Source organism: Liolophura sinensis, chromosome 1 (genome assembly GCF_032854445.1).
Source record: "Liolophura sinensis isolate JHLJ2023 chromosome 1, CUHK_Ljap_v2, whole genome shotgun sequence".
Lineage (NCBI taxonomy): Eukaryota > Metazoa > Mollusca > Polyplacophora > Chitonida > Chitonidae > Liolophura > Liolophura sinensis.
This window is the reverse complement of record NC_088295.1, coordinates 73,717,703-73,733,493: the sequence shown is the minus strand read 5'-3', so window position 1 is coordinate 73,733,493 and position 15,791 is coordinate 73,717,703. Positions and strand designations below refer to the sequence as shown.

The following is a 15,791-nucleotide window of genomic DNA, read 5'->3' as shown; positions in this document are numbered from 1 at the left end:
TCGAAGAAATTCTTTTCCCTGGCAGTTATCAGGAAGCTTCAGAAATCATCTGAAACTTGCTGAAAGATTGTTTTTCTTTTTTTTGTCTTACACGTGTCGTTGTGCAAGCTATCAGAGATCAGTAACATGTATGATGTCTATTCATTGTAACAAGTAAGCACTGCTGATTTAGCGTATGTGTATAAGTAGGGCGGGCCAAGAGCTACCTTATGACGTTGGCGGTCATTTTGTGTTAACAGCTAATGAAACTTCCCATACAATGAAACTTCCTATACAATGAAACTTTAAACTTTTGATCTGTAGCTTTGATTTGTAGTATTCTTGTAGGATATTGGAGTTAACAAATGTCACTCTTAGTGATAAGATCAAACGTCAGGACACGGTTAATATGCACTGGGCAAAAATAAAAACAAATAAAAACAAATAAGAACGAGACAGCAACATTTCATGTGCCATTGTAAATTGTTGATACTGCCATTTTGTCTTGAACCTGTTGCTCTAGCATGCACGGAGGTAGAAAATTAACTATCTGTCACACAAATACAAACATCACATCACAAATACAGTTTGTCGGGAAATGATGTCATTGGCTTTGGACAAAAATAATCAACAGTCCACGACAAGCACGGTTTTTGTCGAGACTATAAAATATACACCGAATACGAACAAGTAGAAAATAACAACCACCGTTGTAATACAATCGGATAACCACTTACATGGAGACAAACCGTTCAACAAACATTGTGGTTTGGCCAAATTATAATGAGGCAAAGAATCGTCCGTATAAGCAGAGATATGTCCCCACAGTCTGTAAGTTTTCTCCCAGCGTTCGGTATTACTGTATCGGATCGTCTTTACAGGTAATGCCGATAGCTGCCTGATACGTAATCAAGGAACGTATTTAGCTGTCCTCTCTACTGTTGCCACAGCACTCAGATCACTAGCACACATACTTCCGGTCATTCCCCACGCATGCGCACCGACTAACCACGTCGTAGGTCCATGTACAATATATAAGCACTGTTAGAACAAACACAAATACAACATAGCCCATCTCGGCTCTGTGACATCACAAGAGTCTCCGCTGCGGGTGGTCAGCGCGTGCTCGTTCACTAGGTATCCACAGCTTTCGGGAGCTCAGCGCACACTCCATATTTCATAATATACCATCTACAGTCAGTTTCTGTCAATCAAGAACCATTGTTTAGTGAAGAGGGCTCTTTGTTCTCCTCCTCCTTAATCCGCGCCTTTGCTCTTTCGTTTAATTTCTTCCTCTTCATCCGCCGATTTTGAAACCACACTTTCACTTGTCTTTCAGTCAACTGAAGTTTGCAAGAAATTTCCCAGCGTTTTTGACGGGTGATGTAGGAGTTATTTAGAAATTCATTTTCCAACACCATAGTCTGATACCTTGTGTATGGTTTCCGCTTCTTTCTTCCCTTTGGTTCTGAAAAAATATAACCGATCCAATGTAAGATAACAGAAAGACAATTTCAGTAAACAATTCCAAGACAACTTTCAAGAATTATATCAATTTTTTTTACAAATTTCCCAGGTAAGCTAATCCTTGCCACATGGGACGCATATCTAGCCAAATGCAAAAGCAACAGATAGCAGTTACAGGAAAATTGCTATACCAAATCTCGAAGGAGAAAACAGCAATAAATGAGAAAGTCAAAGCTTTTATCTGATTTGTCAGATTCAATTTTGAAAAGGCAACGCTGTAAACTGCCTGATGTAATATTTTAAGGACTGCGGATAATTATCGCCTGGATATTATGGACTTTATTGCTGCATCACCCTGATTGAAACATTTGTTTATAATTACAAATGCTTACTAATAAACTATCTTCTTTATTATAATGTATTATATACATTTGTATTCTAACTGTTGGTGAATAAACATTGAAAACATTGTAACATGCAAACAGTTTCTGGACTGAATGCGCTGCTGGTTGCACCAGTAATGCACGTGATATGCTATTAGCCCTTCCCATCCCACACTTTCCTCCCTCAACCCTCCGTTCTCAACCCGGTCTGTAGCTCATTAGTTGAGTCAATAGGTCAGTCCGTCTGATATCCAAGACCTTCAATACCAAGGACAGTGCAACACTAAAGTACAAACGCTTATGAAATATTAATAAGTATCTGACAAGGATGTTGCGGACAACACGTGATGCTTGTGGAAGTTTGCTGGATTACCCTAAGTCCAAAGGGAATGGAGAAGTACTTCTTCCAAAAACAAACATGAAAATGGAAGTTAATTAAGGATTTTTAATAGCAATATCCATAAAGACGTTATCGGTGCAGTATCAGTAGCTGAAGTGAAGTCGGTCCAGACGCTAATTATCCACAGTTATATCAGTCTCTATATGTTCGGTATATCATCTTCTTTAATACACTGTCATTAGTTTTAGGATAGTGGGCGCCTCATAAAATGATGGCCTTTTCATTTTGTTTCGTTTTTTCACAAAAGCTTCTAAGAAAATGGTGGCCAAAAATTATTCAAGAAAGCGGCAATCAATTTTAATATGATTTTCCGTCGAGATTCTATCCAAGCACAATTGGCGTCGAAGAAGATTATTGCATGCCAAAAACTATGGCCATTGATTGTATTGCACTGTGTGTGTGCCAGTGTTGGTCAACGGCATCCCACCGATCACGGCAAAGTACGAGGACGTCAGAATGAACGGTTCCGACGAGTGATTCATGCAAATGTGAAAAATGAGAAATTTCATTGCTGATCCTCGGGCTATCAGCGGTTAATTCTCCTAGTCTTTGATGCCAAACTTCTGAATATGATTTCACTTGAAGCAACCGTGCTTTAGCCGACGCTGCACAGCTCTTATATAGTTTTCATTGTCTAAGGTTAATTCACACTCTATGGGTGTTCTCGGCTATATATCCACTCCTGTGCAAGCTACAGAGATAATACTAGGATATACGATCATAAAATACAACAGTGTCAACGGTTACGCCCCATTGTATTTCAAACCATCGCCAAAACAGCACTTCATATACTCGTAAAGAGCAAAGAGGGTGTTATGTACAACTGGTTGCAGCGCTTTACACTTCTGGGTGTTTTACTATAACTGGCACTTTATCCTGTTGGTCACGTCTTATCTCACGTAGCCATGACAATGTTTCAGCAAGTGATATTAATATAGTTCTGACCAAACCTTTTGCGTTTTGCCTCGGGGTATTTATGAGTGAACCGTAAATTAGCAAGAAAACTCGGAGATCAGTATTCTCCCTGGTCTCAGGAGGAGGGAAGATGCGCAGCTTTAAACGGGTGTGCGGTGGAGAACACCAAAGAGATCGATGTGGAATGAAATTACGGGTTCTGATGAAAAGTGGTAGAAAATATGTCCTAGATTATGATGTGGTTAGCAGACTACCGTTTCTAAGGACTGCTCCAAGTGTGCGTCAGCCATGTCCAAATCACTTTCTGGTATAGTTTCAAAGTCAAACGATATTTCTGGTGTTGCTCATAAACAACTCCTTGGTAGCCACTATCATTTGCGCAGTCAAGTGCCACTGAGAGTCCGGTGCCATAATATATCAAGCAGATATGCAAAAAAACTATACTCTCTTCAATATATTTCCCAGCAGACATCGATTCAAATTGCATTCGAAATAATCCAGCTGGGGGAATTTTACGAAAACATCAAACAACCATTGTGGATAAAATGTTCTCAGTTTATCAGAATGGGTTAATAAAAAGGCACATGGAAAACCATTCATACATTAAATTACAGCAGTGTCAAATACAGTTTCGTTTTGTTGTACAGGCAATGTATGTAAAGTGAGGTTTATGTAATAAGAAGGGGGAGATAAGTATAATTATAATGAGAAAGTTTTAAGTCACCTTTCCGAGACACATGTTCACACGGAGTCGGCTTAACACCCAGCACTGATAACAAAATTAAACAGAAGGGGGAATGTTAGCATGAAATTAACCTTCAAGAGTTTTAACGTGAAATAAGCTACTTGCTTCTTCTCAAAATCCAATCAACTGAACATAACGTTACTTTCTTCATCTTTAATATACAAATGTAGTTGTGTTTTCTTAAATTAGGTCATTAATGTCCGGAAAAACTTGCGAAGATAATCATGAGCAGAATTAATATATGTTTATTAGGAAATATAAATGAATGCGAAATCACTCCGACACTGACAGATGCTTGTATGTAAGATATATTCCTGGAGTTCGAAAATAGTTACAGCGTGTTTGCTAATTAAATCAGCAGAGATGATCTTTGCTAATATGAAACACATGTATACATATGTACATGATATGCTGAAGTGCATGTTAAGCTGAAGTACATGATATGAAGTGCAAGAATTGTCTCTGGGTATACTCCAAGACAAGTCTGACCTTTCGGATACATGTCATAGAGAGTTCCACAGAATTAAAACCCGGATCATCAGTGAATTACGTTCATAAAATTATAATTTACTTGGCCAAATGATATTTTATTATTTTAAATGAATAAAGATGTGTTACATTGTGTTCAAGATGACATCCAGCTGTTTTTACACCATAAAATACATGCTGCGGTGGGATGCGGAATTAGTGAACCAAGCCCCGGGCTATGTAACATATATTTAAGCGCATTTTTCAGAATATCACATTACCATCTAAATAATTTAAAAAAAAACATGACGTGAGTGAGTGAGTGCTTGGGATTTAACGTCGTACTAAACAATTTTTCAGTCATATGACGACGAAGAAATCCTTACACTGCATGTAATGTGCCTCCTTGTTACAGGATGGATTTCCACCAAAAAAACCACAAAAACACTGTAAGCGTAAAAACGTTGCATACTTAACGTAAACATGAATTCAAACAACATACAATAGATGTAAAGGTGTTATGTCTTTTAATTATGCACGTTAAAAACACATACGAGGTGCAGAAATAGTGAGCAAATTGACCATCAGGTTATACTGAAAATGCTGAAAATCAACCTTTAATTGTTTCAGACTGCGAGCTGCGACATATATATGTCATTTGCTGCGAGCTGCGACATCTTAAGGCGACATCTCAAGCCTCATTAACAATGCGTAGATTTATCAGTTGGGAAAGAATAATTAAATTGAGTTTGTGAAACCGTCGTGTTGTATAACACTGCTGAAAATCAGTTGAACGCAAAATACATGCATGTACAGCGTACATGTACATCAGACATTTGCACTCTGCAATATGAATAGCAGTATACAAGTTTCTTATTGGGATGGTGTTAGGACAGTGAAATGTCTTCACATTTGTTTGAAAACTGGTTCCAGATTCCCCACCTAAAATACTCTACCATAATTATGTGTGACAGGATTCCTAGATTTGAACAGTAGGACACGCCCACTTCACAAATTCATATCCGTGATAACACCCGTATGAGTATTTAAAGGCGGTTCCTTTGATGACAACCTATCAATAAATCGCATCAATGTTGTTTCGATTTGATTGATTGTTGAGTGTTGTTTAACAACATACTCAATAATTCTCCATCCATACGTCGGTTGTCTCTTTCACGCGTGGAGGAAACCAGCAAGTTTCAAGAGTAAACATCGACTTCCATATTTTACTGATCACGTTTTCTTGGGAATACATGGATAGCCTATTAGTTTAGAATATGCTTGTCCCCAATGCATGGCTGAGATGAACAATGCCCTATACACATAAATTCAAGATTAGAAATCGAGCTTTTTTACATAGCAAATATCCAAATGTAACGAATTAAACATTGAAAAAAATACGTTTATAAATGAATGCCCATTACAAGAAGAGCAAAGAAAAGAGCTTGGATTTTATGAATTTGAGGAGGCAGGAAATTAAGCGTTCAGACAGCGATACAAACTCAGCCCTCGGGGCATTTGATCATTCAACATTGCAATTACATTGGCTTTCAAATGTAATTCCGTACCCTCAGCTAGAGTAAAACATCAGCGTTATAAGACTTATCTCAATGCCAACCATTTTTTTTTCTATATACCACGACATCATATAATTCAGACGTGCAGCACAGGGGGAACAAATGCGCATAAATCTGGACACCAATGCATGCAATGCAAGCCATGTCCCGAATGTCAGAAGGTCTAATAATACTTTCTTTAAACTTGAAACTTCAAAAAGAGAATTGCCTATCGAGGTTGTAACCATCAAATAACAGCTTCCTTATTTCATATATATGGACAAAATATAACGACAAAGGTTATACGTTTCTACCTTTCTATTCTTCATTAATTTAGCAGCAGCGTGTAGCGTGTTTAATGTCTTCACTGCTATAGTGTGAGCTAAACAACCAACTGTTTTGTGAATGTAAGTCAGAACACTGACTTAATCTTTTCAGGCTCATCCGAAGTTATTCCTAGTTTTAACAATCATTATTGTTGAGTGTTGTTTAACAACATAGTAATTTTCCACCCATATCTCGGTTGTCTCACGCGTGGAGGAAACCAGCAAGTTTCAAGAGTAAACATCGACTTCCATATTTTACTGATCACGTTTTCTTGGGAATACATGGATAGCTTATTAGTTTAGAATATGCTTGTCCCCAATGCATGGCTGAGATGAACAATGCCCTATATACATAAATTCAAGATTGGAAATCGAGCTTTTTTTACATAGCAAATATCCAAATGTAACGAATTAAACATTGAAAAAAAAAGTCTGCATAAATCTTGCAAAAACAATTTCCTGTCAGAGTGTCAAACAATACATTGTCTCAGTTTGAAACTTTAGAAGATAAATTTCATATTAAGGTTATAACTGTTAACAATCAATCTTATAACTATAAATAATCTCTCTGAATTCATATGGATAATACTACTACAAATGTTATGCGTTTTTATTTGTAGTTTATTTTTTCCTCAAAATACCAGTGACATATTACAGCATTGAATGTAATAGCTGTGATGTTTCCTTGAAAGCTAAAGTCGTACTCGGTTGTTTCGTTAAACTTTCCGGAATGTTTAGCAGTTGCAATTGGATTGCATCGGTGTAACAGCTGTGTGTAGGCTAATACTCTGGTTGTAACTTGGCGTGTTCACCTTTACAGATTGATGGGCTTTCCGAGGGCGTCCAGTACACGAGTCCCCAGATCGTGAATAAGTTAACAATATATGTACCTTATATAGTAACATTGAACCTATAGGGCAGGTGTGAAAACTGCATACCAATTATAACACTAACAAAAAATTGACCCAAAGATATGAAACATCACAACTATATTTACTTGTCTCCAATATGTCGTATGGGTTTTTTTTTTTTTTTTTTGCTTTTTTTTTTGTAACTAGAGAACATTTCTGTAAACATAAACATTTTTAGAAAAATGGACCTAGAGCACAAGACTTGAAAAATCCCAAGTAAATTATCTTCACTCGAATATGTTTTACTTTTTCATAATATAGTAGAACATGTCTGTAAAGATTAACACATGATGTGGAAAAATTTACCAATACAAAAGTGAAAAATCACAAGTAACTTATCTTACCTTCAGTATATATTTGACATTTTCATTAGCTGTTAGAGAATGTCTGTCAGCTCTTCATAATAAACATATTCATTATTTAACTTATATAATATTAACTACATACAGGTATAGGAAATTTTTATTCTTCTCATTTAGGAAATTAGGAAGCGAGGGAAACAAATATGAAAGCAACATGCAGTTTCTTTTCATTTCAGCCTATTGGCTGTTGAATAAAATGAAACAAAATAAAATGCTGGGTGTACCACTGCAGTCTACTACTTAATTTTCAAGTATTGTTATAAATATTATGCGGATAATAAATATTCATTATTCATGTAATATCTTTATAATTGCAAGCTGTAACATATACTGCTGAGGAGAAAATTTATCCCTTTACTCTGTCCCAAATGTAACAGTAGAAAGAGGTATACACCGGACTGGCACCTGCCATGTAAGACAAGCATTTCGCCACTGCAGACTCTCAACAATGTAACTGTGTTTTTTTCTCGGTAAAAATTATAATATTGTCTTTTCATTTATAAACCGACGAGATTTACACCTTCTTGACACTAAATTACCTGAGCTTGCACAGATGAAAGTCACAATATTTTAAAGCGTTTAGCACAAAATATAAGTTAGACACGAAATATTCAATCCTATTGTTTTTGCTCTTTTCAAAATAATTCTTATCGAAAAACTAACACTTTTAGACTAATATATCACCAGTAATTTCGAAGGCTTAAATAAAATGTAATTAAGATATTAGGAGCATACCGCAAAGTCTTAAAAAGAATATCATATCGTGCCTTCAGCAGACCAAGGAATTTTACTACAAAGTCAAGAATAGACCTTAATGAATATCGTGCATCAGTTAAAAAATTCTGATAGCAGATTAGTGTGTAAATAATAATTTCTTAACAAAGTTTACGTTTCGCATTTTAAATATAAAACTATCTGTATTTTAGCATTGTAGCTTCATTTTCAGGTTACGAAGGATACAAGATAAACTATTTCATTGTTTTGAAAAAAATCAAATATTAACGTTATTGGTTTTTTTAATCTGATACGATATAGTAATAGTTTTAAAAGTGAAATAAGATTTCACAATTTCACATATTTCAACTGTATATTAACTGACATATTGCTCAGGTGCCAATATGAGCAAAAGCATTTGCCTAAAATACAGTCCCCACTTCTGACTCCGTCCCAGACGTGTTGGAACACCCATTTGACATGCAACGCCACGACCGTCACAAAACCGGTATCGCGATGGAACGTAATATAGAACAATGGTACCCTAGTCAATTTGAAGTTTAATACTTTGCCCTATTATCGACACGTAAGTTCAAAGCATGGCTATGAGACGCTCAACATCATTACCTAAGACAGGCGTTTGTTGTCGAAATGAAATATGAGCCGCACCGTGGGACCTTTTCTACAGGTGGCTCCCTCTAGCGGTTAACTCATAAACTTGTAAAATTGTGAACGCCCGCATAAATCGAGCTAGTTTTAGACACACAATGGGCGGCTTATCAAACATATCTTATATAATAATGTATCTTCGGCACCGCGGTCATGCTGAGATGAGGAGAAAATTTCCACAGATGTGTCATTTTCGAGAAAACAGCCGGCAAATCAGTGGAATAAGCTGACTGTGCGTCTGTCACTAACGCCATCAATCTTAGCAGAATGAGGGACGGCCATTTTAACACGAAGGGCAGCCGCTAGTTAATCACAGCAGCCTTAAGCCAGGCTAGAGAGCTATAGATATATTTAGAGCCTGTCTAAACAATTGATTAAATAACAGTAGGTACAGGGTAGAATAGTAGGGACGGTAGTAGCAGCAGTAAAGTAGCACATGTGATTCTAAATTATTAAGCAGAAGTGAACACGTTGACTGTCGTGAGAGGCATTTTGAGGATTTTTAGTAGAAATAAAAGGGATTAGCTGAATACAGATATTCCTTTTACTCATTAGAAATATTTAATAAATACTGCCGAAAGTTTATATAATTATGGCCAATATAACATACCGCATGTTATTATACGCCACCTTTTACTGAGATATTTTGTTTAATTATGATAAATTCATCAGCTATTAAGAATCAGTCACAACATAGTTTGTAAAGCCAATAAATGGCGGTATTTTTCCTTGTATTACCATGTTGCCCAGATAGTAAGTAAGTGAGTAAGTAAAAATAAACGAAAAGTGCTGTACCTTGCACACTTCCTTCGACTTGTCCGTTCCTGCAGTCCATATCCCGAGAAGCCATAGGAGGGAGATGGCCGCCTGTCATATCGGGGTAAAAACTGCCGTTAGAATACGTGGCCCCATGTCCCGGTTGATAAACATCTCCATAGAGTGGGTGATAGCGGGGTACAGTATTTAGGGAACTAAACTGGTTTATTTGCATTTGTCTGCAATTTGCTATATAGTCTGATCCCGATCCGAAGGAATTGTATGGAGATTTGTTGTTCATGGTAGCAAGGGTGGCCCCCAGCTGTAGGTTGGAGTAGGAAGACATAGCGCACGAGTTGTGGTGAGGGACGATGGCCGGGGATTCCGTGGCGTAGTTCCCCCAGTGATGAGCCGCCGTTTGGCCGGATATGCTGGAGCGGGCACTCACACTGTCCTGGGAAGGAGACGACTGCAATATGCCTGTGACTGACGAAGTGACGACCGGATAAAAATGTGGTAAACCAGAATGAGCGGCTAGGATATTATTGGCAGCTTCCATGGCTGTGGTTCATGCCAGCTGAAAAATACAAAAAGAGAAAAAAATTATAATTGTTAATTAAAACGAAAATGCAATGCTTTTAAAAATGGCCCTGGAAGTAAATGAATATAAGGCTCAATACGTACAAAAACATGCTGTAACTCACCCCTCAGTTAGAATATACGTTCAAGTGAGGCTGTTCACAAACAAGAGTTTCAACTTTACAGTGACCGCTCCAAGCTGAGAACAAATAAATGTAATATCTTCTGCATCCAAGATAGTGTCACATGGTTACCATGGAAATGTAGGGATGATCCGGGTATTGTGACGAGTCCTGTCAGAGTTTGAGAACCGTTCATTGGACAACTGATCAAGCGCAAGCGAGTGGAACACATTGTCTGTGGATCGATTCACAAGTAACAACATAGATCTTTTCTTCTGTCTATTCCCTCGTCGAACATTTTCCCCCAGTCATGTAAACATTGCAGTTTTATCCGTTATGAAATTTTGCAATTTTACGATGAATCTGGCAAACTGAAAACAGTTTTCTCGCATGAAAACAGATAGTCCTTGAATGGAGGCTGGTTTGGGTATGGTATGATGTTAAATCTTCCCGTGTAAAATGTACACCGAGAAGTCAGAAGTAAGACATGCATTAGTCTTTGTTGTCAACACAGCTCAATCCCTTCGTCAAATCAAATATGGCCGCTCTCTACAAATTCCGTGGTAAAAAACATGTATGGCCTACAGCCCAGGGCCATACATCTATAGCCTGTTTCTGCTTGGTCGTTACAGCTTTGGGTCAGCTGTAGGCATATTTATGTTCATGTGAGCTGGCTAAAGCCTGATTTACAAACGTAGACAAAAGTACCATTCGCAATTGTCACTGTTGAAGGATCTTCAAACACGGGTTAGAGACCGACAAGTCTCCAGAAAAAGTACAAGACAGCTCACGTCGTCCATGGAAAAGCCAATTACTAGAGAAGGTGTAATTTGGGGCTAATGGTAGAATGCCATTGCAAATGCTGTCACGGTCGGGGAATCAAAGGGCCCCGAGAAAATCTGTTATGGAGATAGGTGTCACTGATTTAATGGCTATGCATCCAAACAACAACCAGCAATGCAGTTCGGTAGGCAACGAAAATAAAAGTCAAACGATCGTCTTTATGGGCGTAGGGTAAAAGCCGCGAACGAAAGATATCGGTGCTGGCCGGCATCATCGTTCCGCTGGCAATGCCCTAGCACGTAGGTGATAATTGCCTATTTACTACAGCACAGAATAAGATGGGTAAAAAAAAACCTTGTTCCGAAAGTCAGTGACACTAGGGGTCATTCGCAGCTTGGTGCAGTGCAGGCCTATCAGTGGCTATTAAAAATACCTACCATTCCAAAGTTAACACGCCATGAAACAGATTAGACCCGTATCGTCCGAGGAAGATCCCATAAGCAAACTTTACTGTCCACTCTTATCACATCCATCCTACAACTGACCACACCGCGGTCCAACCTTCTGACCCCAATTCACACACCGCGATGCAAGTTCTGCTTGAAAGGGGCGGGGCGAAGCCCGTAAACTGTCACTCAACTGGGATTGGCCACGGCTGGGAATGGTGATTGGTCGGCGTTAATTTTAACGAAATATGTTATTTGAGTATAGAAACGCAAACCCATTTGACTAAAGAATGAAAAGGGTAAGTTTTGTAAATTATATATGGAGAAATTAAAAACTGATAAATGTTTTATTCTCTAAGCAAAATAATTTTTATAGCTGGTAGCCGGACTACTTTTATGCATATTCATGAAAGTGTTGGCGCGGGGCCTATTGACGCTTGGGGAAAGGCTTAGAAGTGTGATGACCACGTATACGGCTGACATTGACAAACTAGCTGTTCCTGATGGGAAAACTCAACAACGAAATCCGTTTCTAACGAGATTCGCCCATTCTTCGAAAGTGTCTGTAATAGAGATGGGTCATACCGTGTAAAGGTAACTAAGCACCTATAACAAACATGTTCGCCGAATTGCCAGTCAGTCAGCCAGCCATTCCGCGCTACACTGGTTCGACAGGGCCGCCGGCAAGTGATACAGTTCGGCAAATAGCTACATTATTATAACATCCTTGTTATTAAGCCTGCAGTAAATGGCCCTTTTCACGGGAGATACAAAGAATCTTACAAACCATCCTGGGCAAGATTATCGTATTACTCGGCAATCCCTCCTGAATACAACAAATAAACTGCATGATATCTCACAAACATCTAGGTATTCGACTTATAGATGCGAGAGGGTATCTGCCCAACCATTGAAGGGCAAACAAAAACAAAACTAATTTGGGACAATAACAAACGACTATACGATATAAGATGTATGAAACACTTTAAATGTAATATTGTAAACATTTTATACAATCACAGTGCAAAGCAGTAAGTTTTCTTTTGTGTCTTATCACATAGGGATCAATTTTGTCAGCTTATTTTTGCACGCAAGTCGGTTGTAAATGTTACAGGTAATCCAGAGACTATCTAAACGGCACAAATTCCCGCCCCACAATTTGAAATGAATGTTGTATCGAAGCACGTTGTTATGACAAGTGACGTGTTAAATCCTCCAAATGCAAAACATCAAATGATGAAATATGTTGACAATTTTTCTCCACGATACACCACAAATATATTGAAGTTAAATGTACAACTTTAACTAGGACAAGATAAATTGATTTTTCTCAGGATGTAAACAATTGGATTCGAAAGGCCTATGGTAAGAAATATTACTGGGGAAAAATGAAAGCCTATTTATGTTTAGACTCTATATCTGGTCGCCGCTTTAGGCATCGGTAGATTAACACAGTGAAACGACAATATTATTTTATTCATCACCGGCAAATTGGCGACATGGTCTTTACCCGGGGGCCCATACACGACTATGGCTAGAGCGTAGACACCGCAACGACACCGTTATAAAATACACATATATCATACAAAAGACTAAACCTCCGTTCGTTTCTTGAACAAGTTCAATATTTAACGTTTACCCAACGACATTTGCACGGATACCCGTAACACGCAACTGATTCTTTAAGACATTTCACGAAAACTCATCAAGAAATTTTCGTGAGTATTTTCAACGGATAAAATTTTTAAAAATTTTTAAAAAATTTTATCTACATTTAATCAAGACATGACTTGAAGTCCCGTTATTTGTGTTTAATGTTGGACACTGAAGGCTTTTGGGGAAAAGTCCTTTGCAAGATCAAACAATTTGTCGGTTCAATTTTATTACGTACTAATGCACAGTAAACTTGGTATAAAATAAAACAAAACACAAACAGTACAGAGGAAAAATCAAAACGAAGACACTATATGCCCTCATCCTGATATTAAAACATGAATTTAAAAGTATTAATTTATCCAGTAAAGAACACGTTCGATTTACATATGCTACTAGTTAATAAAAATTTTTGCTGTAAAATATAGTCATCTGTTGAAGGAAATTTTTAGGCAAACGAACGGTTATCAAGCCAGCCTTTCATCCAGCAACTCTTGGCCGTCAGCTGGGGGTAAACTGTGGTAAAATACGGCACTCATCAAATGTCCATAGATTAGCGGATTGTATCCCTCAGAGCAACATCAGTTACATTTAGCACAATTAACACTTACTGTTCCGTTGTCGATTTCGATTTGTTCATTGTGTATTAGTTATTATCGTTACATAAATCGCATTTATGCATGACAGAGTCATCGGTGCGGGTATCGGTATATACAACATTGATTTAATAATGCGTCCTTTTGCGCATTTCGCATCTTTCCCCACTGTTCACTTTGCTCAGCCGCTGTTGCCAATTATCATTTATTCATCTGCTTCGAGTTCAAATGATTGAATCTAGATTGCACAATATTATTATTCATAGCTTCATATACAAGCAACAGCTTTTACACAAAATCCTGCCCATGCCTAAGAGGAACAAGTTTCTCAGCCATTTAACACATTAACGCCTCAATGTAAATAAAAATATATTATACTGATAAAATTACAAATTTCAATCTGAATAATATTCAATGTTTAGTCTGGCTATATGTGGTACACTGTAACAGGGAATGTAATGTATGCCCCAACAAACACGGTCTACGTGTGTTTCATTTGCAAACTGAGGTAAAAATTATTTTCCAAAAATGCACATAAATGTATTAAAGCGGGCAGTAATAATAACATAAAAACATCAGGCAAATGTATGTGCGTTTTATTTTGTTGTTTAGGGTAGTGTTTATAAAATATCTCATGTATTGACGTATCCTTGATATTATTTTAATAAAGCAGTTCTTTGTTGTGTTCAAAACATTAACTTAGCAATCGCAATCCCTATACCAGAGCCTACTTCATATACACACAGAATATACAAAGTGAACTGTAGCTTCTTTAAGTTACTGAAACATCCATGGCTTAGCAAATAAAGATGTCTAATAGAATCTAAAATATTTAGCTCTCAATAAAAGCCTACAATTTCTAGATTCGTCTTTTTCCTTATAAACAACACCAATTTAACATGGTTGAAAACATTATATATTTTGCATAATTTTTCGATTGAGTTTTCCCAATATTCAAAGAAATCGGTCACACGCGATGCAAAACAAAGAGGGACATACCTTAATGTAGCGTACCATGGCTGACCAACTCCCTTGACGACCATCAGTCTATTTAATTCGCTCTGTGGAAATCACGGCTAGATTAGTCTTTGGTTTGTTGGCAGCAACTCTTTGCACGGGGTTTAACTGCGGTTTCGGTTTCGGATCTCCGATACAAGCAAGGAAGAGAAAGCCGGAGGACGGCCGTGGAATCAATGAAAGCCGAAAGCAGCGTTCATCACCAAGGGATCACGGGGTTGTAGGGTAGGGGAACACAAAGACCCACGGGACAGCTTAGCTGTGCACCCTATGACATATTGTTCGGCGACATTCAATATGGCTAGTTATCAATCAATCAGTATGCACAGTGTAACGCACCAGATGAGCAAAGGATTCTGGATTCTTGAAGTAAAATAGCCGCTACATACATTACCGTAAACAAGGGGGTCTTAGTTACGTTAGGCTCTCACACCCCTCCCCCTTAGGAGAGGAGCGGATTATACGGAGACGGTGAATGGGATGCTCTGACTCCCGGTATTGTCCCCCTGTTCAACGGCTAAACACTTAACAAAGTTTGAGTTTTGGCTGTAATATCTGTTAATGCGCTCAGTCCGCCAGTAAACTAGGCCACTCTTATGTAGTAATATACCCACTCGGCTATGGTCGTTCTCGCATCTGTGAATTCATCAAGGATCGAGTGGCTTACGTCACTGGATAAGGCTTTTTGGGGGCAGAGCCTCCTGGTGTACGCTGGAGTTGGGGAGCTACAGAGTAAGCCCTAGAGTGAGCCGACCACAGATGCTGTCCGCCCTAACGCTGGCAGTATCCAGTACGCCCTAACTGGTACAAGGTTGACTCAACGTTATCTGATGACTCCTTAGTATAAAGCCACCCGTTCCCGCTGACACGGGTCCCAATGACAACTGCTATGTAGATCAAAATACAACGTCACCGAGGAACCTTTTTCCCCCCTTAAACAATAA

At 38.2% G+C, this 15,791-nt stretch overlaps 1 protein-coding gene across 2 annotated transcripts; it reads right to left on the bottom strand.

Annotated features, from left to right (window-relative positions):
* Nucleotides 1-417: 417 nt before the first annotated feature.
* LOC135482012 (homeobox protein php-3) lies at nucleotides 418-14,967 on the bottom strand. Of its 2 annotated transcripts, none has more exons than XM_064761826.1 (3): nucleotides 14,830-14,967; nucleotides 9,691-10,228; nucleotides 418-1,447 (listed from the first exon to the last, which is right to left on the bottom strand). In XM_064761826.1, the coding sequence occupies exons 2-3, from the start codon at nucleotides 10,208-10,210 to the stop codon at nucleotides 1,191-1,193; spliced, it is 777 nt and encodes a 258-aa protein (XP_064617896.1). In that variant the 5' UTR covers nucleotides 10,211-10,228; nucleotides 14,830-14,967; the 3' UTR covers nucleotides 418-1,190. The 2 variants fall into 2 exon arrangements, with proteins under 2 accessions (XP_064617896.1, XP_064617897.1); XM_064761827.1 differs by lacking the exon at nucleotides 14,830-14,967 and adding an exon at nucleotides 10,356-10,377.
* Nucleotides 14,968-15,791: the final 824 nt, after the last annotated feature.

Bases quoted from the DNA above. Each gene is read 5' to 3' on its own strand.
- LOC135482012 (XM_064761826.1), bottom strand. From the start codon at position 10,210: ATGGAAGCTGCCAATAATATCCTAGCCGCTCATTCTGGTTTACCACAT. The intron at 1,448-9,690 runs GTACAGCACTTT...ATATTTTTTCAG, and splicing joins AGTCGAAGGAAGTGTGCAAG to AACCAAAGGGAAGAAAGAAG.